Source organism: Podarcis cretensis (assembly GCF_951804945.1).
Source record: "Podarcis cretensis genome assembly, chromosome: 1".
NCBI classification, from domain to species: Eukaryota; Metazoa; Chordata; class Lepidosauria; order Squamata; family Lacertidae; genus Podarcis; species Podarcis cretensis.
Window position 1 is genome coordinate 4311418 of NC_137170.1, and position 26476 is coordinate 4337893.

Consider the following 26476-nt stretch of genomic DNA (forward strand, 5'->3'; position numbering starts at 1 on the left):
GATAGACTTTAAATTTCTTCCAATCTTCTTCCACCGACTCTTCTCCCTGGTCTCGGATTCTGCCAGTCATTTCCGCCAGTTCCATGTAATCCATCACCTTCATCTGCCACTCTTCCAGGGTGGGTAGATCTTGTGTCTTCCAATACTTTGCAATAAGTATTCTTGCTGCTGTTGTAGCATACATAAAAAAATTTCTATCCTTCTTTGGCACCAATTGGCCGACCATGCCCAGGAGAAAGGCCTCTGGTTTCTTCAGGAAGGTATATTTAAATACCTTTTTCATTTCATTATAGATCATCTCCCAGAAAGCCTTAATCTTTGGGCACGTCCACCAAAGGTGAAAGAATGTTCCTTCAGGGGGGCTAGATGACATTTGGGGTCCCTTCCAAGCGTACAAGTCTATGGTTAAGCTCTCTCTCTCTACACACAGTGCTTAAAAAAAAAATAAATGTTGAGAGCCAGTGTGGTGTAGTGGCTAAGAGCAATAGACTCGTAATCTGGTGAACCGGGTTCGCGTCTCCGCTCCTCCACATGCAGCTGCTGGGTGACCTTGGGCCAGTCACACTTCTCTGAAGTCTCTCAGCCCCACTCACCTCACAGTGTGTTTGTTGTGGGGGAGGAAGGGAAAGGAGATTGTTAGCCGCTTTGAGACTCCTTAGGGTAGTGATAAAGTGGGATATCAAGTCCAAACTCTTCTTCTTCTTAAGGGTACTCTGGTACCTCTGGTTGCGAACGGGATCCATTCCGGAGCCCCGTTCGCAACATGAGCAGAAGGCAACCTGCGTCTGCGCATGCGCAGGTCACGATTCACTGCTTCTGCACATGCGCATGACATCATTTTGAGCATCTGCGCATACGTGAGCGGCGAAACCCGGAAGTAACCCTTTCCGGTACTTCCGGGTCCCTGCAGGACGCAACCTGAAAAGACGTGACCTGAACCGAACGTAACAAGAGGTCTGACTGTACTCTCATTTTCACTCAGTAAAACCACCATTTTATAGTTCAAATCAGGAAAAATAAATACAGTAAATGGACAAAAGTACAAAGATTCGCAAAATGTTTAGGGGTATGCGTACCCCTGCGTCGCCCCAGAAAAAAACACTGTGTGTGTGTGTAAATTTTTAATTAAATTTTCTGTTTTACCATTTAAAACACCCATTTTACATCCTTAAGATATCAATAACTTCCCTTCTTCTCTTTCCACAGTTCATTTTACATATCATAAATCCCTGCACATTTTACAAAAAAACTATACCATTCAGTATTGCATTATTGCATCCATCAAAACTTGTTTACACTGTTGAGTTTATCATAATGCTGCCAGCATTTTCAGCTGTGCACAATTATTTCCCGTATACAGTGGTACCTTGGTTTAAGAACCGTCTGGTTTAAGAACGATTCAGTTTACAAACTCTGCAAAACCGGAAATAGTGTCTTGGTTTGAGAACTTTACCTTGGTTTAAGAACGAAAGCCGAATGGTGGAAGGGCACCGGTGGCGGCAGGCCTCATTAGGGAAAGAACGCCTTGGTTTAAGAATAGTTTTGGTATAAGAACAGACTTCCAGAATGGATTAAGTTCATAAACTGAGGTACCACTGTATCCAATAAACATCTCCCAATCTTCTTTAAACATATGTTCTTCTTGTTCTCTTATTCTATATGTTAAGTCTGCGAGTTGTGCATATTCTGTCAACTTAAGTTGCCATTCTTTTTTAGTTGGGACCTCGCTCGTTTTCCATTTTGGGGCTAACGAAACACGGGCTGCAGCAGTAGCATACATAAATAACCTTTTTTGACACCTGGGGATTTCAGTATGAATCATCCCCAGGACTTATCGTAACCCTCTTCTAAAACTATCCAAGTTGGTAGCCATCACACTACGTCTTGTGGCAGAGAGTTCCATAGTCTAACTGCGTGCTTGCAACGTTCCAAGGACGGGGGGAAGAGACAGAGGGAACCAGAGATGCTCTGGGGCCACGTACCTGTTGGTGTGTGAATTGTTATGCATGAACCAGCTCCGGTTGTTGTCCACATACATGGCCCAGGCCTTGTCATCTTTCCCCAGCATGACGTCCTTGAGAACATCCATACGGGCCACACCAAAGGCCGGGTCCGGGTGGTTGTCGTAGCGGTCGATGGACAGCTCCCAGTAGTGGAGCCCCTTGGAGAAGCCCGTTTTGCCCAACACCACCCGGTCGTCATAGCTGTTGCAGGTGACGGTCAGGTTGTCGTTAGAGAAGATGACGTCCGAGTGGGCCGTATTTGGGTCAAACGAAAACCAGGCCACTGCAATGGACACAAGGGAAGAGAAGTTACCTGTGTGAATGGGATGGCAGTCCCTGGGCTGGGGGGGGGGAGGCACAAAATGCATTCCATGCAGGCATGCAGGAGGAAGAGAGTTGCAGGTTGCTCAAAGGCCACGATTCCACATGCTTTCTGGGACAGCGCTGGCCCAAGGCATTTTGCCGCCTGAAGCAGGGGGCAAGAAGTTGCCACCACCCAGTCCCATTCCACGTACAAAAGCTCTGCAGACCATTGCATCTTATTTCAGCATCCTCCACTGCACCCTGAGGGCTCTCTCTGTTAGTTTCTGTTTGCCACTGTGCAGCTGCTTAGAGTCACAAGACTCTGTTTACATTCCAGAGACATTCCGGGCTGTTGGAAGTCTCACGGGAGACGGGAGATGGATGTGATGTTACTGGTTTCCTCTTCCTTTGTTTGTTTCAGTTGCTCTCTGCCTCTCACAGAGAGAGGATGTGGTTTTCTGTCTGCATAGTAAGAAATAAAGCATAGCGGTGTAGCCATAAATCTCATCACTTCCGCATGCCGTTTTGATTCTCTGCATAATGGGGAATGTGCCTGGAGCCTTATCAAAGGCTCAGGTCGTTAATCACGTCGGAGGCAATTCCGGAGGAGCTCGGCCGATCGCAGGTTCCGACACTCTCCACTCAATGCTCATCAGTATTTGCCACCCGAGGCACTTGTCTTACTCTGCCTCATGGTAGGGCCAGCCCTGTTCTGGGGACAAATCCAAAGGGATTTGAATCCCTCCCTATGTAAGTTATGCAAGCTGCGTATAGTAACTCCCCACAGCAGGTAGGGAGATAAATGGTTGAGTTTTTGTTGGAAGGTGACTTGCAGCAGAATGGAAACGATGCTGTGTGCGACAAATAGAGGCAAGAACAGAAAATGGGTGGATGACAGGCTCATGGGGAAGAGCCAGGGGCTGACGCCCCTCCCCTGCACCTGCCGCCTGAAGGCCGGTGTCTCACTCTGTCTAATGTCAGGGCTGCCCTGGGCCTGCAGACTTGGCTCCCTGATTGCCCTTGTCTTTGCCTGCTGGTTTTGTATAGGCTTTTCACTGCAATTGCACATTGTCCGAATGCAGAGGACAGCAGAGGATGCCGCTGGGTTGCTGAGTTTTGCTGCACCAACTGGGAACCCACAGAGCTTTGGGGTTCTGGGCATGTGCCAACTGCATGGCTTGGACTTGGCTACCAGAACTCCTACAGGCAAGACGTCATCTTGAGGACAACACACGTGCCGCAAAGTTTTCAAAACACACTCACAAACACACACAAACTGTTGCAGCCAGTCAGTAGGTTCCATTGGCCCCAAGCATCCAAACTGGGTCCTACCTGCTACCAGTTTTTTAATATCAACTGTTGTCGTTCCGAGCGAAAGGCATGGAGGGGAACAAATGAAAAGCGGGGTCGGCATTGACAGAGGACAAAAGCGCCAACCGCAAGGTTCATTGTAGCTTGGTCTCCTTGGCTGCATACTTTAGTTTGCCCCTCCCGGCCAAAGCTGTCACATCAATTTGGCATTAGCAGAAACCTCGCACAGTTAAACATAATGTGTACCGGAGACCCACACAGCTTTTGCAGACAGGGAAGGGCTCAAGGAAAGGCTACCAAATTCTGCAAGAGGCTGGTTTCCTTTAGCTCCTCCTGCCTCCCCACAACTTGGCTAAGAAACCAAGTAGAATCCCTCACCCAATTAAAGAAAAACCAGGTCTAAATTTCACTTCTTCAAAGGGTTGACTCCAAGCTAGGTTTATTGGACTGCTTCCATAGTGCCATAACTCGATCCATCCCTTATGAGTTTCAGAGGCTCCGACGGACATCTTGAGCCAGGTGTGATGTGATGCTGAGAGTGAGTTCGCTCAGACCAGGGAGATCTGGGTTCAAATCTCTGCTTAACTATGCTGTGTCCAGGCAGGGGGCAGACTGGAGCAGTCATATGCTCTAAGACAGCTTTCCTCCAAAGGCGCCCCCTAGAGGCATTCTAGCAGGCTCTGCGAATTCATTTACCGTATTTTTCGCTCCATAGGACACACCTTTTCCCTCTTAAAAACTAAGGGGAAAAGTCTGTGCAGCCTATGGAGCGAATGCAGGGGGGAGGCAGGCAGGTAACGCCCCCATGAGCCGCACACAAGCTTCCTGCGGCTCTTGCGGGCTTTTCCCCAGGAGGGAGAAGGGACTGACGCAGCCAGTCAGTCCCTTCTCCCTCATCGTAGAAAAGCCCGCAGGAGCCGCACGCTCCTTAAAGGGTGCACGGCTCCTGTGGGCTTTTGCGGGAGGTGAGGGAATTGCCATAGCCGTGCACAGACTCTCCAGCCGGGAGAGGCTGTGCAAGGCTAAAGAATCCAAGGCAGCGAGCGCGATCCATCCCGCTCACTGCCTTGGCTTCCTCTTTAGCCTTGCACAGCCTCTCCAGCCAAGGGATCCCTATGGCTGTCTTGGCTTCTTTGCTCTTTGGGTCAGGGGGGGATAATATTTTTTTTCTTGATCTCCCCCTCCAAAAACTAGGTGCGTCTTGTAGTCTGGTGCATCTTATAGAGTGAAAAATACGGTATATTCTTATGAGCTGATGGCTTTGTCTTCTAGCTAAAAACAGCTGTTTCTCATTTCAGAATCACTTCCTGGGCTGCCTCCCCTCTTCCCCCACCCCTCAAAGATGTTACAAACAAGGTGGGGGGGGACAGACTGGACCAAACATAGTGTTAGTTTAAACATCGGGTGTATAGCTGGAGGTCTCTCCTTGTCACGTACGAATGGGGGGAGTCGAGGGTTAAAAACAAGTGAGCGAAACAAATGCCACCGAAATGTGGAAGGAAGTATATACTTGCCCAATTGGGAGAAAGGTCCTGACTGAGCCTCAAAACCTATAAAGAGACACACTGCATTTCATACGTCGACACGGAGAAAGGGCAACCGGACTCGGGCGGCAGAAGCCACGCAGCTGGGGCATCAGCGGGCGGCAGCCGCCGGAACGGATTTGCCAGATTCACTTGCAAAACCAGAGGCCCACCATCAGAACCAGAGACATGTGCATTTCATGGAGTTTCCCCAACCTGCCTCTCTCCAGGCCAATTGGACTCCCAATTCCCGTCAGCCCCGATCATCCTGGCAGGGGCTGATGGGAGTCGGAGTCAAAGCTCCCGGAGAGGCCCATTCTAGAACCCAGGCCTGGCACCCGTGAAGTGGATCGACAGCAGCGGATTCTAGGCAAGCAACAAGTGGCACTTTGACCATGCACAGCACATAGCCAGTGGAACTCCCTGCCACTGGCTTTTAGACAACCCAGTGGAGAGGTCCATCCATCAGGCCATCACCTGCCTTGCTCCACCTTTTAGTTTCTGCTTCTCAATTTGTATTGTATTATTTTATGTACTGTGGCTTGCCGTTGTCTTATTGATTATAGTTTAGAAATTATTTATTGTAATTGTTGAGTGGATTTCTGTTTAACTTTTATATGCTGATATTATTATTTTGTACTGTTCTAATAATTGTTGAATGTTACTTTTTGATGTAGGTTGCTTATTTTAGTGTTTCGTTTTATTATCACATTTTTTGTATTGCATCAGATTGTTATAAGTTGTACATTTTTTGTTTCTTCAGCTTGTAAACCGCCTTGAGTATTGCAAGATAGAAAGACAGTATACAAATAATAATAATAATAATAATAATAATAATAATAATAATAATAATAATATCATCAACCATTAGCTATGCGACTAGAGCAGGCTTCCTCAAACTCAGCCCTCCAGATGTTTTTTTGGCCTACAACTCCCATGATCCCTAGCTAGCAGGACCAGTGGTCAGGGATCATGGGAATTGTAGTCTCAAAAACATTAAATACAACATTAAATACAATTTGGTATATTGAGCATTCTAGTTTCAATGTCCGCTCCCCCTTCCTTCCTATCTGTCCTACTTTTTCTTCCTATCCTATCTGGGTGGCATTTCAGGGGGTTGGACTAGATGACCCTTGGGGTACCCTCAAACGCTACAATTCTATGATGGTGATGATAAAAATAATAAATTACTTATATTCTGCCTTTCCTACCGAAGGAGGAGACCAGGGCAGCAAACAAGTCAATAACGGAAGTCAATTAAAACTTCTAAAAACAGTTTTAAAACCTGGTAAAAACAGTAAAAGAAACACCCTCATTTCTCCTTGTCCATCACTGTTCTTTTTCGTGTGTGTGTTGGCAAAGACTAGAAAATCACAGGGCCAGTATTAATGGATGAAAAAATAAAAATAAGGGTGCCTAATTGAGCTGGCATAAATTGGAGAATGAATTGGTGGGGGTGGAATTTGAGCATCAATGGAAGAAATGCACATAACCCTGATCATGTGGAACTTAGCAAAAGCCTTTTAAATGAATCTGGACTCAGACCAACTTAGGGGATTGTGACCTTCACATTTTGGGGGGCAATTTCCCATTGTGCAACGTCTCCCAAGAGAAGCAAAAGGTGTCAGTTTTAGGGAAGAGCTCCACCAACCAGCTACGGATAGGTGAATCTGTGAATTTCACACACTGTGTGAATTTCCTCTTTTCCCACTCTTAAGCTCTCCACATTTGCACACCAGTTCGTGAATTTTTTAAAAAGACGTTCTCATGAAAATTCGTCAGCATATCACACACTTGTTTTGTACGCAACGTTGTTCGACGTGCACATTTTTGCAAAGCAATTCCTCCCAGAATGCGTTTTTATCTGTTATCTCCACAAATACCATATTTTTGCTCTATAAGACTCACTTTTTCCCTCCTAAAAAGTAAGGGGAAATGTATGTGCGTCTTATGGCGCAAATGCAGGCTGCGCAGCTATCACAGAAGCCAGAACAGCAAGAGGGATTGCTGCTTTCACTGCGCAGCGATCCCTCTTGCTGTTCTGGCTTCTGAGATTCAGAATATTTTTTTTCTTGTTTTCCTCCTCCAAAAACTAGGTGCGTCTTGTGGTCTGGTGCGTTTTATAGAGCGAAAAATACAGCATGTCAATTTCCCCTTAAGAGATTTGTTTTTGTACAAACTACTTGGCTGGGGAACTGCGCTGCAAAGTTCAGAGAACGGCGAATCTCAAACAATGGAAACGTTTCAGTTTCAGAAAGCACAAATTATGCAGCTTTGCTTTTTAAAAGAGAACCGAATCCAGTTTATCCTCCCTTCCGCACATCCCTACTTCCACCCCACAAATCCGGCCCCCAAGCCACCCGCCCAGCTTGAGACCGATTCACTCCAAAGATACAGACTCCAAGAACGTACAAGGAAGCAAGCAGAACCACCAACTCTTCGTACACGGGACACAAGATCAAAAACGTTTGGGGATGGATTATGTCGAAAGCCAGTCGCACAAAAGCAGTGGGATGGGGTAACCCATAAAAGGACGATGGGGAAAATAGAATGAAACCGGGGTTGTGCGTCCAGCCCCTCGGTGTAGCCCAGCAACTAAAAGACTGTGCCATTCCTCATTCCAAAGTATGGGGTGGACGGAAAGAAAGAAATCTATGTCAGGGCTATTCTCCTTTAGCTTACGCCGGTGTCAGGCAGGTGCCAATGGAGGTTACATCAGCGTAAGCTTGTAGCAATGGGAGAATCCTAAAAAAAAAAAAAAAAATGCAACCCAAACGGAAAAGGTTGGTTCTTGCAAAGGTGGGAGGGTAAGGGTGGGTGGTGGCTGCGGAGAGAAGGGGCGCCGGAGGCCTTGGCGCCATAATTCCAGAATATCCCGCAGGAAAATGCATGTGAAGAGCTGCTATCAGTGGCGTAGCGTGGGGGGTGCAGGGGGGGCCGGCCGCACCGGGCGCAACATCTGGGGGTTAGGGAAATCCACGGGTTAGGGGGCGCAAATCCACGGGTTAGGGGGCGCAAATCCATGGGTTAGGGGGCGCAAATTACTTGCCTTGCCCCGGGTGCTGATAACCCATGCTACGCCACTGGCTGCTATTACACCCCAAGGCTCAGGACAGCTTTCTAGAACCTTCCTTCTCCTTGGTTGCTCTCTTGCTGAAGGCATCACAGTGGAAATCACCTTGCCCCTTACTCGGCTGCTTTGATCTGCGGAAACTGGCACTGCTGCAGATGCCATGTAAGACCTGTTCTGCGCTTGCAAGAACTTGATCTTTTCCTGTGGCCTACACTTCGGAACTCCCTGCCTATTGAGATCAGCTTATCATTATTTTAAACCTTTTGAATGTCTTAAATCATTTTTCTTTGTGTTATGTACTGAGTCGAATAGGATTCAAAATGCAGCAGCCTGATTGGTCCTAGAACAATAGGATTCAGAATGCAGCAGCCTGATTGGTCCTAGAACAATAGGTTCCAGAATGCAGCAGTCTGATTGGTCCACAGGAGCCACCCAATCCAGCTCCAGGTGGAAGTGAATCCGCGACCTGATTGGCCTACAGGAGAATCCCGGAATTAGCCAATCACGAGGGGCCCATTGTGTAAATAATGTATATAAAGCAGACATTCTGGGGGAACTTCCATTCCTCCTTACCACTATGAGCTGAATAAAGAGCATGAAATCCACTCTCGACTCCAAGTATATTTCACTTTGTGACCATTTTAATGTTTTCTTTTTTTGTAAACCACTTTGAAGTGTGTGTGTGTGTGTGTGTTTACAATCCAGCGGTGCATACATTTTAGGAAACAAATAACAAATAAATGTGTGGCACCTGGCCACAGATTCAGTGTTATAGACAGTGGGCACCCATCTCCCACCCAGGAATTATACACCTTCAGGAACCCCAACGCAGCTTGGATGTTTTCCTACGTGGCAGCAGCCAACATTTTGCCTTCCAGATGTTGTTGGACAACAACTCCTCTGGCCACTGGCCAAGCTGGCTGGAGGTGATGGGCGCTTCAGCCCAACATCTGGAGAGACAACATTGGGTCTCCTGTCCTGCACCAAAACCTCTGCACTGGGGGAAGTTTAGCCTGTTAGGGAGACGTTTCCTGGCCCAGTCTTCTTGCTGACATGCTGTGCCACAGTTAGTCGGTGTGGTGTTTATTCCAGATATTGTTGGACTACAACTCCCATCATCCCTGATCATTGGCACACCTGTGATCTAACCTGCTTCTTCTGTTACAGCACCAATCGGGTGCTCAACAGTCTTGTTGGACTACAACTCCCATCAGCCTGAGGCAGAATGGCCCTATGCTCCTGAGGGCGCTGGCCGGGTGTTCATGGGAGTTGTAGTCCAAAATATTTGCAGAGCACCAGGTTGGCAAAGGTTGTGTCATGCCCTCAAGTTGCACTTTTAAAATCCCCAATCTAGTAGTGAAATCCAGTAACTGCTGCCTGCCCTGGGCTCCTCTGGGAGGAACAGCAGGATAGAAATTTAATAAATGGAATACTGTTAAGTAAATAGTTTTTTTTAAAAAAATCCTTCTAAATGCTATTTGAACTTTGCATATTTGTGACTTTTCCCCCCTTCTCAAAGACAATGCTGCTGACTGCAGGTCCACGTAAAGGACGTCAGCAACAATACAGTGGTGGCTCGCAAGACGAAATTAATCCATTCCGCGAGTCTCTTCATCTTGCGGTTTTTTCGTCTTGCGAAGCACGGCTATTAGCGGCTTAGCGGCTATTAACGGCTTAGCGGCTTTAAGAAAAAGGAAACAAACTTGCAAGAACTCGCAAGACGTTTTGTCTTGCCAAGCAAGCCCATAGGGAAATTCGTCTTGCAGAACGACTCACAAAACGGAAAACTCTTTCGTCTTGCGCATTTTTCGTCTTGCGAGGCGTTTGTCTTGCGCGGTACCACTGTATCCCTGCTTGCTGGTGCTGTTCAAACAAAGTCTACAAACTTGTAACACAGAAACAAACACGTCACACATTATGTCTACATCCTCAGAGTTTCCTCCACGGTGGAACGCGGGCCACTGACAACATAGAACAGCAAGTCCCGTCTCACACGGATGCCATGGGCAGGGGAAGAAGGGGAGGAGGGTCCCCCCCAAAAAATTAAAAAGAAAAGCAAAAAAAAAAAAAAAAAGCAAACAGCAACAAAACAAGAGCCAAACCCCCAAAACAAAAAACGGGGGGACGTCCAGAAGCACAGCGCAAGAGGCAACGCCAGGCACGCTCGGCTCACCCACCGGCCGAATTCAGAGATTGTAAAGAAGAGTGCAAGCTCATTTGGTGGGACGAGGATCTGAGCTCAAAGTAGGATCTCCCCGGAAAGCTGTTTTGCAGGTTAAGGGTGGAAGAGAAGGGGCTGGATCTACGCAGCTGCAGCCTTTCCAAAGGCACTGGGAAAGTCAGGGCCTGCTCCTCCGGTTCGGAGTCTAGATGCAAGATCAAGGCAAACTCAAGGTCAGAGCTCCCCAAAGAGGCGATTCGAATAAGGCACCAAAGCCCTTCCTTACCTGTGCAGGTACCAGTGGTGTAGCGTGGGGGGTGCAGGGGGGCCCGGCCGCACCGGGCGCAACATCTGGGGGTTAGGGTTAGGGGGCGCAAATCCACGGGTTAGAGGGCGCAAATCCACGGGTTAGGGGGCGCAAATTACTTGCCTTGCCCCGGGTGCTGACAACCCACGCTACGCCACTGGCAGGTACAAAGGAGTCTCCCAAGGGGAGTGTGGCCCCTGGGGCAGAATGTCAGCTCCCAGCAGCGGCGGAGCATATGCCTCCATTACCCAGGGTGGGGGGCTCACAGGGAGAGGAGAGGAAGGGGAAGCCCCACCCCACCAACAGCATTCTGCTAGCTCATAATAATAATAATAATAATAATTTTTATTTATACCCCGCCCTCCCCAGCCAAGGCCGGGCTCAGGGCGGCTAACAAGCAATAATAAAAACAAATTGAATGAATACAACTTAAAAAACAAGATTAAAATACAGCATTAAAAGTAAAACATTAAAATATTAAAATGCAGCCTCATCATAGGAGAAGAAGGAAAAAGAAAGAGGGGGAGGGAATCAAATTGGCTCCAAGCCAAAGGCCAGGGGGAACAACTCTGTCTTACAGGCACTGTGGAAAGAAATCAGATCCTGCAGGGCCCTGGTCTCATGAGGCAGAGTGTTCCACCAGGCCGGAGCCACCACTGAGAAGGCCCTGGCTCTGGTTGAGGCTAATCTGACTTCCTTAGGGGCCGGGACCTCTAGGGTGTTGCTATTTATGGACCTTAAGGTCCTCCATGGGGCATACTGGGAGAGGCGGTCCCGTAGGTACGAGGGTCCTAGGCCGTGAAGAGCTTTAAAGGTCAAAAGCAGCACCTTAAATCTGACCCTGTACTCCACCGGGAGCCAGTGCAGCTGGAAAAGCACTGGGTGAATATGCTCCCATGGCAAAAACCCCTTGAGGAGCCTCGCTGCAGCATTCTGCACCCGCTGGAGTTTCTGGGACAGCTTCAAGGGCAGCTCCGTGTAGAGCGAATTACAGTAGTCAAGCCTGGAGATGACCATCGCATGGATCACTGTGGCCAGGGCAGGGCGAAAAAGGAAAGAGACCAACAATGTCGGATGCAACCCTATATACAAAACTCTGCATACAGATCTACAAAGCTGGATACAAATCTATAGATATACACGTGTGTATGTGTGTGCGTGTGCGCGTGCAAGTGTGTGCACGCACACACACACACTCCTCAGCCGAAATCCTTGAACAAGCAAGTAAGAGCCGTGGAACAGTAAGAAGAGACATTGGCTGTGGACTCTCGTTCCCTGGAGGTCTTTAAGCAGAGGTTGGGTGGCCACTTGTCAAGGATCCTTCAGGTGAGATTCCTGCCTTGCAAGGGATTGGACTAGGGTTGTAGTGTTGGGAGGGGGGAGGGACTCCCAGGGCAATTGCTCTGGGCACATTTTTTGGGAGGGAGCGCTGCTTATGCCACCTTCCTTGAGCCGGCCCTTTGCAAGGCTGGAATATGATCAGATCCCAGCCCCGCAAAGCAGCTCAGGGAGGGTGCCTTGAGAAATAATCTTAATAACAATACATTTTTATTTATACCCCACCCTTCCCAGTTCAGAAAACTGGGCTCAGGGCAGCTAACAACAAATTTAAAACACTTAATTGATGCAACAAAAAAATAGCATAAAATACAGTATAAAACATGAATAACAATAAATTCAGAATTAATCAAAAATCAATTTAGGGGGGAAATCCATCCAATAAATATTAGACGATCACCAGGGCTAGCTGGCTAAATTAGTCCTGTTTGGGCCAGTGAGGAGACCAGGGGAGAATTAGCTGTGGGATCCCAGAGTGGGGAATTTTCATAAAAGGGGAGGGGGAGGGAAGGAAGGGGAATAAAAGATCAGGCTAAGTTCAGAGACAGCCAGAATAGCTCTGTCTTACAGGCCCAGTGGAAGGAGGTTAAATCCTGCAGGGCCCTGGTCTCATGGGACAGAGCATTCCACCAAGTCGGAGCCTTCACTGAGAAGGCCCTGGCCCTGGTGGAGGATAGTCTGACTTCCTTAGGGCCCTCTAAACTATGGTTATTCATGGACCTTAAGGTCCTCTGCGGGGCAGACCAGGAGAGATGGTAGCATAAATACGAGGAAGATGCCATGCACCTTTCGATCCCAGCCCCAGCCTCGAAACCCTTTGCAAAGCATTGCAAGGCCCTGTGCCGCTTTCGGAGGCTGGGGCCATTCCAGCCTCGCAAAGCAGCTTGGGCTGGGGTCACTCCAGTGGCTGTGGTGGCCGGGGCTGGGCTGGTCCACAGCAGGCTACGTTCGCCCTCCACACCCCCCAGTGCGTGCCCCCCCGGCGCCATGGATACATGCTCCACTGCTGGGTTGGACTAGGGGTCCTTTCCAACTCCCCTGTTCTATGATTCCATCTTGCCGAAGTTTCACAAGAGCTCACAGAGAGCAGGGGATCTTGTGAGATTTCGGCAAGATCCTCTGTCGGAAGATGGCACTGCTGCCAGTGCTTTTTGGGCTCTGGCACACAATGCAGGAAGAGAGCCACAGCGCCAGTGGCGAGGCGAGCAGCGCAGGGAGGGGTGGCCCATGCCTGTTCCGTCTCAAGTGGCAAAACCGGGTGCGCCTACCCCACCCCGATTAGGGGCTGAAGGGAGAAATAGGAAAACGGAGGCCAAGGGGGAGTTTGAAGGCTGTGCGTGTCAGAAGAGAGGGAGGCGGAGGAAAGCTTTATGGGACCTGTTTCCCACTCAAGAGAGAGAGAGATAAAAGAAATAGACTCTGGGTCTCAAGGAGTTGCCTCTGCGCTCCAACAAAACACCAGGCGCTCCCACCTGCAGGTGCACCTGCGGACTCATACAAGGTGAAAAAGAAGTCAGGATTAAAAAACTGTGAACGATCTCACTGCCTGGGAGTGGGCTGCCTGAGCCAAGAAGTGGCCCCTCCCCAGGGAGAGGATGTCATCCGCTCTAGGGCTGGTGCCCAGCAGCTCTTCCCCATATTCTGACGTTACTGAATCACACTGACGGATGAATTTGTTGTTGCCCGTTTGCTTTATTCATACGACACTGCGTTAGAGATATTAGAGCGGTCACTGCTGCTGCTGCATTTGTTGCTTTTCAGCGCTGCTGTGATTGTCGCAAGCCGCTTTGAGCCCCACGTACATTGTCGGAAAAGCAGGATGCAACTATTAAATAGAAAACATGGCCAACTGCGCGGCACGTTTTTGGAACGGAGGGGGCAGGGAGGACAGAAATCGCTTTTGACATCTGAATTCCGTTCTTTCCCAGGTGACATTTCTCCCCTTTTTTAAGGGAAGGGGGGTCTCCAGTTTAGCAACCCAAAGAAGGAAGGCCATCTCCTGCAAGAATTCCTAAGATGCGCCTAGGCAAGGAGGACCCCCCTGCTCTTCAGTGGAAAATGCCTCACCCCTGATCCCGGCAGCCATGACTTACCCTCAGAGGTCTGCAGGACTAGCATCTTGCTGTAGTGGCTGACCCCGGTCTTGTTGAAGGCCTTGACCCGAGCACTGTAGGTGCTGTTAAAGTGGAGTCCATCCACAGTGCACATCGTCTCCTTCCCGACATACACCTCCTAAGGACCCAAAGACACAAAGCTGATGTATGTGTGGGAATGTTCAGGGAGGTATACATTGTTTATTAATATCCTTCCTAACTTGCGCTAGCAGGTTCCTTTACTTAGCAGAGTTTACATTCCCCTTCTCACGCACAGCAGATAGCTGGTTGCAGGCTCGTGTGAGTCTCTCACTGTTATACAATTCAGTCTGTCTCAGAATGAATTGTATAGTTCCTGGTAAGTTCCCTTGAATCCCTCTTAAAAGAACGAAGACACGGCAATCTTATTTAAAGCCAATAAAAGAAGTTTACTCACATCAGTTCACAGTTGGATTCCTGAAGGCAGACTTAGTTACAAAATATGTACATGTGGATCTACCCCATATGGGGGAATCATCCAGTGCTTATGCTAGATGAGAAGCTAGCATAGCAGTCCTAGCTAAGAAGGAAGTCAAAGAGAGAGAGAGAGTGCTGCGTGACTTGTCCTTTTTGTTACCTGGACAGGTAAGGTCACAGGTAGTCACATGCAAGGAAGGATGCTCCAGGCCAGTAGGAAACAGGAAGTTTCGACTGGCTGACCAATATCCCCTTGCATGTCCACTCTAGGAAAACAAGGAATGTTGCATTTGACTGCTCCCACAGGGAACGGGCCCTTTCAGGGAAGCTGTGCAACGCAGCAGAGATCTGGTGTGCACGGTGGGAGGCAAGATCATAGCCCAGCCTTTGCCAACCTGACACCCTCCAGATGTTTTGTACCACTACTCCAAAAGTCCACGCTGGTTGGGGCCAGTCAGAGTTGTAGTCCAAAATATCGGTATGCGTCAGGTTGGCAAAGGAAGACTCTGTGTGATGGCCTGGGAATCCGATTCAGAGGCTGAACCGGAGGAATCCCAGCCTGCACAGGAGTCCCCGCCTCCAGGGCCGGCTGAAATGGGGCAGGGCCTTGATTCTGAAGCGCCTGCACCTGTGCCGGATCCTCAGGAGCAGGAACCAGGTGAATCCACTCTGGCTCCGGAGGTGGTTGAGGACTCAGTGCCTACAGGTGAGTCTCCCCCTGGGCCCAGTAACCCTTCAGCCTCTCCTGAACTGCAGAGGCGAAGGGCAGAGAGGCGAAGGGAACTGGTTTCTCCCAGGAGGAGTGCTCGCCTCCAGGCCAGGAGAGGCGGGTCTCCTGGGGGCCGGGACCACCCCTGGCCTCAGAGAAGGTAAAGGCCAGTCAGCCCGGTCCCAGGTTGCGGGAGCAACGTCGTTGATGAGCTGTTTCGGCCAGCATCCAGTCCTGTTTCCCCCAGAGTTCCTGTCCTTGCCCGGCTTCCCTCTGTGGACCCCGCTTCGGCCAAGGAGGACTGTCTGCCGACCCTCAATTCAGGTCCTGGACCTCGCCCCACGGTAACCTCCCCCCTGGACCAGCACACTCTGGCTCAAATCTCGGTTGAGTCAAAGACAATTGCTGAATGTCCAAAAAATTAGGATTGTGGGAAGCTGCCTTGTGCTCACTGCTGTCTACACTGACTTGGCAGCAGCTCTCCAGGGATTCAGGAAGGGAGACTTTTCCAGCCCAACTTGGAGATCTGGGGACTGAAGCAGGGTGCTTCTGCATGCAGAGCAGGTGCTCTGCCACTGAACAATGATCCTACCTTAAATATATAGGGTAATACAGGAATCTGCCTTACACAGCCAGGCCACTGGACCATCCAGGCCAATATTGTCCACACTGGCTGGCAGCAGCTCTCCAGGGTTTCAGCCAGGGGCATCTCAGGGGCATCGGAAATTGAACCTTGGACCTTCTACAAGCAAAGCAGATGTCCAACCACGCAGCTGAGGCTGCTCCCCAGCGAATATATTACATATATATATATTTGTTCTTGTTTTTGTTTTTTGATTGCTGCTCCTAAAAAAAATTGATTGTTGAGTAACTGTCCCTGAAACTCACAGCTCCTCAGAGAAACGAGGAGGCTAGGAAGCAATTGCCTTTTATTTCCAAGATGTTGGAGGCAGCTATTTTAAGCCTGCCCCCCTCCAAAAGGCATCTGTGCTGGCTTAGCTTTCCACCCACCCAAGTCTCACATCACAAATCTATTCTCGATTGCCTACGCACACAAAGCGTCAGTGGTTTCAACCCCTGCATTTCAGGGACTCGGACTAGACCCTTGGGGTCCCTTCCACCTCTGCAGTTCTGTGATTCTAGGGTCCCAAAGCCACTTCTGCCCTTCCGAGGAGGTGGGGTTGTGCGCTTCACGGCCCCCCCACGCGCGCGGTGGGTGGAGGCCAGCCCCCGTGCGATTGGGGGGATCCCCGGCCGCGTCACCCCCTGGCTGGCCAATCAGCCGGTTCAGGGGGCGTGGACTGCCCTATAAAGGTGGGACATGGCCAGGGATCGCCCTCTTTGCCACTCATCAGCTGTTCCGGTTTCCCACCCTCCCGCCCTATAAGGTTTTCATTCCTTGACCTTGCTATGGACCTTGGTTGGTTACCATTGAGGGGCCTGGTATGAATTTCCCCACTTGGCAAATTGGCACCAGCCACTTGGTTTTCGCTTACCTCGTAGCAAATCATCACAACTTTCTGGGTATTGGCAGTTAGGCATTGGTATAGTTCGGTAATTGGAAGAGGAGAGGTAATGCCATCACCTGCCCCACATATTGAAGGGTAGTCCGGTAAAGGATTCCGGGGGGCGTGGCCCTGTCTGAAGCCTGGGGAGGTGAGGACCTAAGGCACGCCCCCAAGTGGTGACCCCGGGGGAGTTCCTAGTTGATGTGCATCAGCAGGACTCCCCCTACTGGTGGTTAACCCCGGACTTTCAGCGGACGGGCTGGAGTCAGATATAGTGGGTTAGGACCAATGCCTAAGCCAATACCGCTCATCACCTGTAACCAATAAAAGTTGTGGCCTTTTTTAGCCCATTAACCTTAATAATTGTGTCATGTGTCATTATTTCCACCTGGGGGGGGGGATCTCGCCACGCAATTCTATTTGAGTTTAATGGTCTTTTAACGAGGTTGAGTGGCCACCTGTTAGTTGAGATCCCTGCATCACACGGGGTTGGACTAGATGACCCCAGGAACCCTTCAAACTCTAAAACCCGGAGCCAGCACTATTCTCCCTCCCACCCACCACCCACAATGTAAAAGCGCCTCTCCATAAAACGTACCCTGAACTGACCACCGTTCCCATCATCCAGCTCCAGGATGTATCCGTCCACTTGCACCGCGGAAAGTGGGGGCTGCTTCCACGACAAGGTGGCGCTGTTGTTCTGGGTGCAGCACTCTTCCAGCTGCAGGATTGGGGGAGCCGGCACTGGGGAGGAAGCTAAACAGAAATTAGTGTAACCCCGACTTCTACCGCCAGACAGGGTGGAAATCGGGGCCTCTGAGTTCTGCAAGAGTTTGTCGGCTTATTACCCATCCTTCACCTCTGGTTGCGAACGGGATCCGTTCCGGAGCCCCGTTCACAACATGAGCAGAACACAACCCGCGTCTGCGCATGCCGCAATTCGCCGCTTCTGTTCAGGGAAGTTTTTAATATTTAACACTGTACTGTTTTTAACACTTGATTGGGAAACTCAGCCAAATGGGCGGGGTATAAATAAACTATTATTATTATTATTATTATTATTATTATTATGCGCATGCGCGCGACGTCATTTTGCGCGTCTGCACATGCGAGTGGCGAAACCCAGAAGTAACTCTTTCATGTACTTCTGGGTCGCCGCGGGACACAACCTGAAAAGATTTAACCTGAAGTAAACCTAACAAGAGGTATGACTGTATTATAATTATAATAATTATAATTTATACTCCAGCCATCTGGCTGGGTTTCCCCAGCCACTCTGGGCAGCTCCCAACAGAATATTAAAAGCACGATAAAACATCAAGCATTAAAAACTTTCCTCAACAGGGCTGCCTTCAGATGTCTTCTAAACGTCATATAGTTGTTTATTTCCTTGGCATCTGCTGGGAGGGCGTTCCACAGGACGGGCACATTGAGGGGCGTCCCACATTGAGGGAACCGCCAGAAGGCCCTCGGAGCTGGACCTCAGTGTTCGGACTGGACGATGGGGATGGGGACGCTCCTTCAGGTATACTGGGTATACTGAGGTCCAGCGCCGACGGCCTTCTGGCGGTTCCCTCGCTGCAAGAAGCCAAGTTACAGGGAACCAGGCAGAGGGCCTTCTCGGTAGTGGCGCCCGCCCTGTGGAACGCCCTTCCAGCAGATGTCAAAGAAATAAACAACTATTTGTTGTTTAGAAGACATCTGAAGGCAGACTTGAAGTTTTTAATGACTGATGTTTTAATGTATTTTTAATCTTTTGTTGGAAGCCGCCCAGAGTGGCTGGGTAAACCCAGCCAGATGGGTGGGGTATAAATTATTATTATTATTATTATTATTATTATTATTATTATTATTACTATTATTATTATCATCATCATCATCATCACTATCATTATCTTTCTTATTATTATTAGTAGTAGTAGTATTGTAAGAGGCTGTCCATGGCTATAATAACCCTTCAAGTAATATAAGTAGTGACGTTTCTGTACCTTGGCATTATATGTTCTGTTTTAATTTTTGTACTGGAATTGTAGATGATAGTCCTGGGGCGAGCTAAAACTTGCCCATTTTTCTTCTATTCTAAATTACTGAGTGTACAGAAATCAGTAAGCTACTTCATCTTCTTGTTCATTAGCCCCACTTTTGGGGGGAAAGCTATATAAATACTGTCATTACTGCAAACTGAGACCAAATTGCCAGTTCAGAACTTCCTTCTCATTAGCCCTGGGAACCGCAGTTCCCCACAAGCCTACAGTTCCCACCCAGGTGGCAGGCACCCTGAGCGTCGCCCTACAACAAAGCCTGTTTCAAGACGGGGGTCTGGATATCCGTTCCCCTTGCGAGGCTTTGAAGTGCCACAATGGCGCAGATGGGCACCTCGCAGCTGGCAGGTTGCCCAGGGGCATCGCCAGCAAACGTCTGCCTGTTGCTGTGTCTCTCTGCTCTGCTGCTCTGCCCCAGAAGGGGCCTGTTGCGATGTGCCAATGCAGCTGAGCTGGCAAGGAGGAGAGGAACGGATGCGAAGGCAGCTGGGCATGTCGCAGGCAAGGAGGGCTGCATTGTGCCCAGTCGTGTGAATGCAGGAAGAACAGATCTTGGAATGAACGGCATACAGAGGAAGGAGGGAGGGAAAGGCTCCCATTTCTGCTTCAGATTTATTTCCCCTGTTTCCTAAAATGGCAATTGTGCAGCCATTACTGCAGGCATGTAAACATGGGGATTTTCCATCCTGAGAAACCTAGATTGTCATACTCTCTCTCTCTCTCTCTCTCTCTCTCTCTCTCTCTCACACACACACACACACACACACACACCACACACATATGAATAATTTTAATTGAATTTTCTGTTTCGCCATATAAAATACTCATTTTACACCCTTAAGATATCAGTGACTTCCTTTCTTCTCTTTCCATGGATCGTTTTACATATCATAAATCCCTGCACATTTTACAAAAACTATACCATTCAATATTCTATTATTGCATCCATCAAAACTTGTTTACACTGTTGAATTTATCTTAACTGTACTGGCTCCCGGTGGAGTACAGGGTCAGGTTTAAGGTGCTGTTTTGACCTTTAAAGCCCTATACGGCCTAGGACTCTCGTACCTACGGTACCGCCTCTCCTGGTATGCCCCACAGAGGACCTTAAGGTCCACAAATGACGACATTTTGGAGGTCCCAGGTCACAAGGTGGTTAGATTGGTCTCAACTAGGGCCAGGGCCTTTTCAGTACTGGCCCCGACTTGGTGGAACGCTCTGTCACGAGAGACCAGGGCCCTGCGGGGCTTGACATCTTTCCGCAGGGCCTGCAAGACAGAGCTGTTCCACCTGGCCCTTGGTTTGGACTTGGTCTGACCCTTACGTTTCCCTCCCCTTATGGTTTTGACTTTTAAAATGAGGCTGCATTTTAAGTTGCATTTTAACCTGTATTTTAAATTGTCCCCCCCCCCCAATTATGCTTTAATTGTAATTTTGCCGGTGTTAGCTGCCCTGAGCCCGGCTCTGACCGGGGAGGGCGGGATCTAAATAAATATTATTATTATTATTATTATTATTATTATTATTATTATTACTATTATTATTACTGCCAGCATTTTTAGCTGCACACAATAATTTCCCATATATTCAATAAACGTTTTCCAATCTTCTCTAAATGTATGTTCTATATGTTAAGTCTACAAGTTGTGCATATTCTCTCAACTTAAGTTGCCATTCTTCTTTGGTTGGGACCTCGTTCGTTTTCCACTTTGGTGCTAACAAAACACAGGCTGCAGTAGCAGTATCATACATAAATAAGCTTTTGACTCTAGTTTTTTTAGGAAAGTACTTTTAAACATTTTTTTTCAATTCCTTAGGGATCGTTTCCCAATGCTCTTTTCCCCTTTTACAGGTCCACTGGACTGTCATTTTCCTAGCCCAGAGGCTATGTCCGCAACTAAGGACATAAGAATGGCGCAATCAGTTGGTGCGCTCCACGTCTGTTGTGCTCCTGTTTTAGTAAGATGGTGTTGTGAATCTCTAGGATTCTATCTAAGAAGAGCCTGTTAAGGTAAAGGTAAAGGGACCCCTGACCATTAGATTCAGTCGTGACCGACTCTGGGGTTGAGGCGCTCATCTCGCTTTATTAGCTGAGGGAGCAGGTGTACAGCTTCCAGGTCATGTGGCCAGCATGACTAAGCCGCTTCTGGTGAACCAGAGCAGTGCACGGAAATGCTGTTTACCTTCCCACCAGAGCAGTACCTATTTATCTACTTGCACTGTGTTGCTTTCGAACTGCTAGGTTGGCAGGAGCTGGGACCAAGCAATGGGAGCTCACCCCATCGCGGGGATTCGAACCGCCGGACCTTCTGATCAGCAAATCCTAGGCTCTGTGGTTTAACCCACAACGCCACCCGCGCCCCTTAAGAAGAGCCTGTTAGATCAGGCCAATTGGAGACTGGAGACTGGGGTGCCAGGTAACATTCCTAAAGAAACAAGTTAACATTACTCGTCTTGGTCCATATGGAAATGTTATCTCCCCAGACTCACTAGCAAAGCTCAGCTTTTAAAACTGGTTTCTAGGGAACAGTGTTTCAAAAAAGACATTTAATTATTATGCAATTGTTAGTCACCCTGAGAACTTTGTTCAAGCATGGGAGATAACATGCCTAAAATAAATTTCTAACTTGCGGCTATTTAAAACCTGCTGTTCTTTCCTCCCCCTCGTATTTTCATGCCTGGCACTCCTTCCAAACAGACAGAGACAGGATTGCTCTGACATTTACCTTTCATTTGCATGAAGTCCAGCTGGTGGATGGTCTGAAGCAAAGGCCCGCTGTCCAGGTTCAGATCAAAGTCTGTCGTCATCCTTGGGGAGAGGGTTCCTTTCCCCCACTGGTCCTCTGTCAGGTGGACTCTCCTTATCAGCGCATCAGAGATCTGGTGGCAACGGAGACGGGTGAATCAGAGTGTGCGAGGCTTGGATAAATATAGGGATGAGGAAGGTCACAAGCCTTGATAGCCAAAATGCAAATTCCATCCTTAGACACAGGATACCCTTTGACTGCCATACACTTGTGGGATGTGAAACACAAGAGCAGTCAAGTACAACATTCCTAGAGTGAACATCTTTACACATGGGGAGGAATGTTTGTCTATCGGTCTTCGGGTCTATCAAGCCCACTACTGTCTCTTTATACCAGCTGTGTTTTCCCCTAAGGACTCAGACAGAGACACTTTGCAGTGACTCTGCCTGAGATCCTTTTAACCAGAGATACCAGGAATTGAATTTAGGGGTCTTCTGCATGTGATGTGCTCAGTCCCTGTACTTCGCTCCGGCCATCCCTGATGGAATGAGAAGGACTGAGTCTTAAAAGGTTAAACAGATCAGCAGGTTTATCTTCTCAAGACGACTTGCAAACCTGCAGCCAATTCCTCCTCTTTCCACAAGCGCCTTGTCCTCCTAGGCCAAGTAGCCTTGAGTTGCTCAGAGGCATAGCTGTCAAGTGTCCCTTATTTGAAGGGACAGTCCCTTATTCCAGCGCCATGTCCTGCTGCTGTCCCTTATTGATGGATGTCCCTTAAATGATGTCCCTTAAATTTCAAAGGAAGCAGCTCCTCTCCCTCCCTCCCTCCCTCCCTGCCGGCCAGGGAGGAGGGAGGCTCCAACTGTGTTGCTTGGCTATGTTGCTCACCCAATAAGAAGTCTAAGAACGACTGGGGGGGTGGAGCTTGCATGCCTTGTGTGTGGCTAGTTAATGCAAGCTGAGGGGTTTTTTGAATGCTGGACGCCATTTTGTGGCACGTGCTGCTGCAAACTTTGCAGTGCAAAGCCAGGCCGGGGAGCCATTTTAAGTTGAGGCTGCATAGGCCTTGTGGTGCATGTGATTCAGATTCTATTCAGTTGAACCTCTGGTTACAAAGTTGGTTGGACAGTGTTCTCGAAGCTACCAGCATGAGTTTGACCAGACTGCAGGAGGAACTGGAGTGCCTGGAACAGGTGAGGCTGCAGGTCCCTGATTTTGGCTGCTGGTCCCTTATTTTCAAATCTGTAAGTTCACAGCTATGCTTAGAGGACTGGTCATGAACACCACCACAATGTACAGTGGACGCTCGGGTTGCAATTGTGATCCGAGTGGGATGCATGTTTGCAACCAGCAGCGTTCACAACCTGCAGTGGCTGCATGCGCGACCCCTGAAACCCAGAAGTAACCCGTTCCGATACTTCCGGTTTTCACCAGTCCGTAACCCAAAAAAACTCAACCTTAAGCGTCTGTAACCCGAGGTATGACTGTATACATGAACTCAAGGAGGTCTGAATTAGGGCTTTTGCAGCAATAAGAGGAAATCTACGCTTCTTTTAGGAGTATGTGAGGAGATTTCACCCATCCCATATCCAAGAATCTCCTGACGAGTCTGCTGATTCTCCAGAGCGGAGGAGCAGTGTTTTGCTTTCTACTTATTCAGCTCCAGCACCAAGTCAGTCAGTCAGTGTGTCGGAGAGAGAGAGAGACTGAGTGTTAGAGATCGTGTGTAGAGATAAGGTTGCTGCTAAGAGCAGCTGCAGACAGTGTAGCATTCATTTATGCTTAGACCTATTTAGCTCTGTATATAGTTTTGTATCATAGTTGTAGTTATAGAATAAAAGAAGATATTCTACGGAGCTGCTCTCCGAGTCGTGTATACACTGCTAGACTCTGCTATACTCTGCTGTGCAACGACTGTATTGTGGAAGTGAATCCGGTGCTCACAACTTTAAGCTGTGAGTCCACAACACTTTGACCTGGTGGTCTCTGGAAGTGCTACCCAGCTCGCCTAGCCCAGTCGGGGGTTGAAGTGCATGAGTCCAGTTGGTGACACTGGCTCAAGGGCGATGCTGACAGTATGAACGGGGGGGGAGGGAATCAAGCCACAACCTGGAGGAATCCGCTGGGATCGTTCTCCTTGATGACCTCCAAGCAGTATTCCATGAGTCCCGTCGTCTGGCGTAGTTTCACTGTGCAGTGGGAGATCTGGTCCCGCACCACCTGCAACGAGACACACAAGACAGCAATGTTTCCAGAGCTAGGAGTTATGCTGTTCTATCTCTGTACCATTGTCCAGCCCAGACACTGAGGTCCAGCGCCGAGGGCCTACTGGGGGGTTCCCTCCCTGTGAGAAGTGAGGTTGCAGGGAACCAGGCAGAGGGCCTTCTCAGTGGTTGCACCTGCCCTGTGGAAGGCCCTCCCGTCAGATGTCAAAGAGAGAAACAACTACCTGACATTTAGAAGACATCGGAAGGCAGCCCTGTTCAGGGAAGTTTTTAATGTGTGACATTTTAATGTATTTTTAATCTTTGTTGGAAGCCGCCCAGAGTGGCTGGGGAGACCCAGCCCGATGGGCGGGGTATAAATAAATTATTATTATTATTATTATTTTATGTATTCAGTGGTCTGTGTTGTCTGGACTAGGGATTCTGAGCCCTCTTGTTCTGATTTGATTAATAATAATAATAATAATAATAATAATAATAATAATAATAATTTATTATTTATATCCCGCCCTCCCCAGCCGAAGCCGGGCTCAGGGCGGCTAACAACAATAAAATAATACAACATTCTAATACAATTACAGAACATTTCAGGATTTGGGCCTCCGCCATTGGCCCTTAAACTCTGACTTGTGATTCGCAGCTTGGAAGTTTAGACAGCCAATCACGTTGAGAGTGGGAGTGGCCCAGGCCTCCAGAAATGTATATAAGCAGTTGCTTTGCCCCTCTTGTCCAGTTCTGTAGTTCGATAAAGGTTCTTGCTGTTATCACTTTGTCTTGCCTCGTGGGAACCCACCTACACTTCAGCTTCTGAACACCAGCTGCTGAAAACAACAGGAGGGGAATGTTGCTCTTGTGCTCAGGTCCTGATCCAGCATATGCTCTTCTTAAGTTCCTATACTGCAATACTGCACGCATCCAGTAGGAGGGGCTCGCACATTGTGTTGCTTCTTTGCGATTACATTTGACATTTGAGTTCATGCAAGTTTCTGCCAAGTTGCAGAAAAGGAGTACATGAAGTCCTTATCACACTGATTCCAAATGGCAGGCCAGATATCGCCTCGCCAATGGTGGACTTGTGGAATCAGCAGCTATTGCCATTCCTGGCTTGGGAAGGTCTTGCCACAGTAATTCCTGGGTCCTCTTTTTCCAGGACACGTCCTCTTTTTCAGGGGTAAAATTTGGGTTTCTTTTATTTGAATGGCCATCATAGTGTCCTCTTTTTTTTGCTCTTCAAGATACGGCAACCCGAGTTATATCAAGACTGGATTACTGCAATGCCCTCTATGCGTGGCTTCCCTTGTGCTTGATCTGGAAGCTGCAGTTGGTGCAGAATGCTGCAGCACAATTGCTGACGGGAACAAGACATACTCAGCATGGAACATCTGTGCTCAGAGATTGGCACTGCTTGCCAATCTGCTACTGGGGCAAATTCAAACTGTTGCTATTATCTGCAAAGCCCTTAGTAACTCAGGGCCACTTTACCTACGAAATCTCCTTACCCAACATGTCCTCCATCAACCACTTCAGTCGATGGAACTGGCAGCACTACATCTGCCACATGTAGTATGTGGGCTGGATGAATCCCAAGCTGGAATTAAGATTGCCGGAAGAAATATCAACAACCTCAGATATGCAGATGACACAACCTTGATGGCAGAAAGTGAGGAGGAATTAAAGAACCTTTTAATGAGGGTGAAAGAGGAGAGCGCAAAATATGGTCTAAAGCTCAACATAAAAAACAAACAAACAAAGATCATGGCCACTGGGAAGAAATGGAGGCAGTGAGAGATTTTACTTTCTTGGGCTCCATGATCACTGCACATGGTGATAGCAGTCATGAAATTAAAAGACGCCTGCTTTTTGGGAGAAAAGTGATGACAAACCTAGACAGCATCTTAAAAAGCAGAGACATCACCTTGCCAACAAAGGCCCGTATAGTTAAAGCTATGGATTTCCCAGTAGTGATGTATGGAAGTGAGAGCTGGACCACAAAGAAGGCTGATCGCAGAAGAATTGATGCTTTTGAATTATGGTGCTGGAGGAGACTCTTGAGAGTCCCATGGACTGCAAGAAGATCAAACCTCTCCATTCTGAAGGAAATCAGCCCTGAGTGCTCACTGGAAGGACAGATCCTGAAGCTGAGACTCCAATACTTTGGCCACCTCATGAGAAGAGAAGACTCCCTGGAAAAGACCCTGATGTTGGGAAAGATGGAGGGCACAAGGAGAAGGGGACGACAGAGTACGAGATGGTGGGACAGTGTTCTCGAAGCTACCAGCATGAGTTTGACTAAACCGCGGGAGGCAGTGGAAGATAGGAGTGCCTGGCGTGCTCTGGTCCAGGGGGTCACGAAGAGTTGGACACGACTAAACGACTAAACGACAACAACACATCTGCCACATAACACCCACCCCGCATTTCTAAGAACTCAATTGTTTAGTATGGCAGCGCCTATACATCGGAACCCCCTGCCTCTTGTACCAAGCAGGGACCTTCACTGTCTTCTTTTTGGTGCCTGCTAAAAATATTCTTGTTCAGGCTAAGCCTACCCAGATGCTTAGAAATGCTAATGTGAATTTTAATCTGTTGTAGTATCTCAACTTTTAGCATGTTGAAAAGGATTGCAAATGTTTCTTGGTTTTATTGCTTTATCTTTTTGTAAGCCGCTTTGTGGGTT

The 26476-nt window shown here is 48.4% G+C and overlaps 1 protein-coding gene across 5 annotated transcripts in view; it reads right to left on the bottom strand.

The window, feature by feature from the left end:
• TRIM9 (tripartite motif containing 9) overlaps positions 1-26476 on the bottom strand; it is an 80527-nt gene that overhangs the window by 7713 nt on the left and 46338 nt on the right. Inside the window, exons 4-11 of one of the 5 annotated variants that reach the window (XM_079989908.1) lie at positions 23684-23794; positions 21554-21707; positions 17384-17529; positions 14113-14251; positions 10391-10579; positions 5132-5167; positions 3639-3662; positions 1983-2286 (exon numbers count right to left, since the gene is read on the bottom strand). In XM_079989908.1, the coding sequence (XP_079846034.1) occupies positions 1983-2286; positions 3639-3662; positions 5132-5167; positions 10391-10579; positions 14113-14251; positions 17384-17529; positions 21554-21707; positions 23684-23794 (1103 nt within the window). Of the gene's footprint in view, positions 1-1982; positions 2287-3638; positions 3663-5131; positions 5168-10390; positions 10580-14112; positions 14252-17383; positions 17542-21553; positions 21708-23683; positions 23795-26476 lie in introns of all 5 variants that reach the window. The other 4 variants (XM_079989907.1, XM_079989909.1, XM_079989911.1 and 1 more) reach the window with 4 other exon arrangements.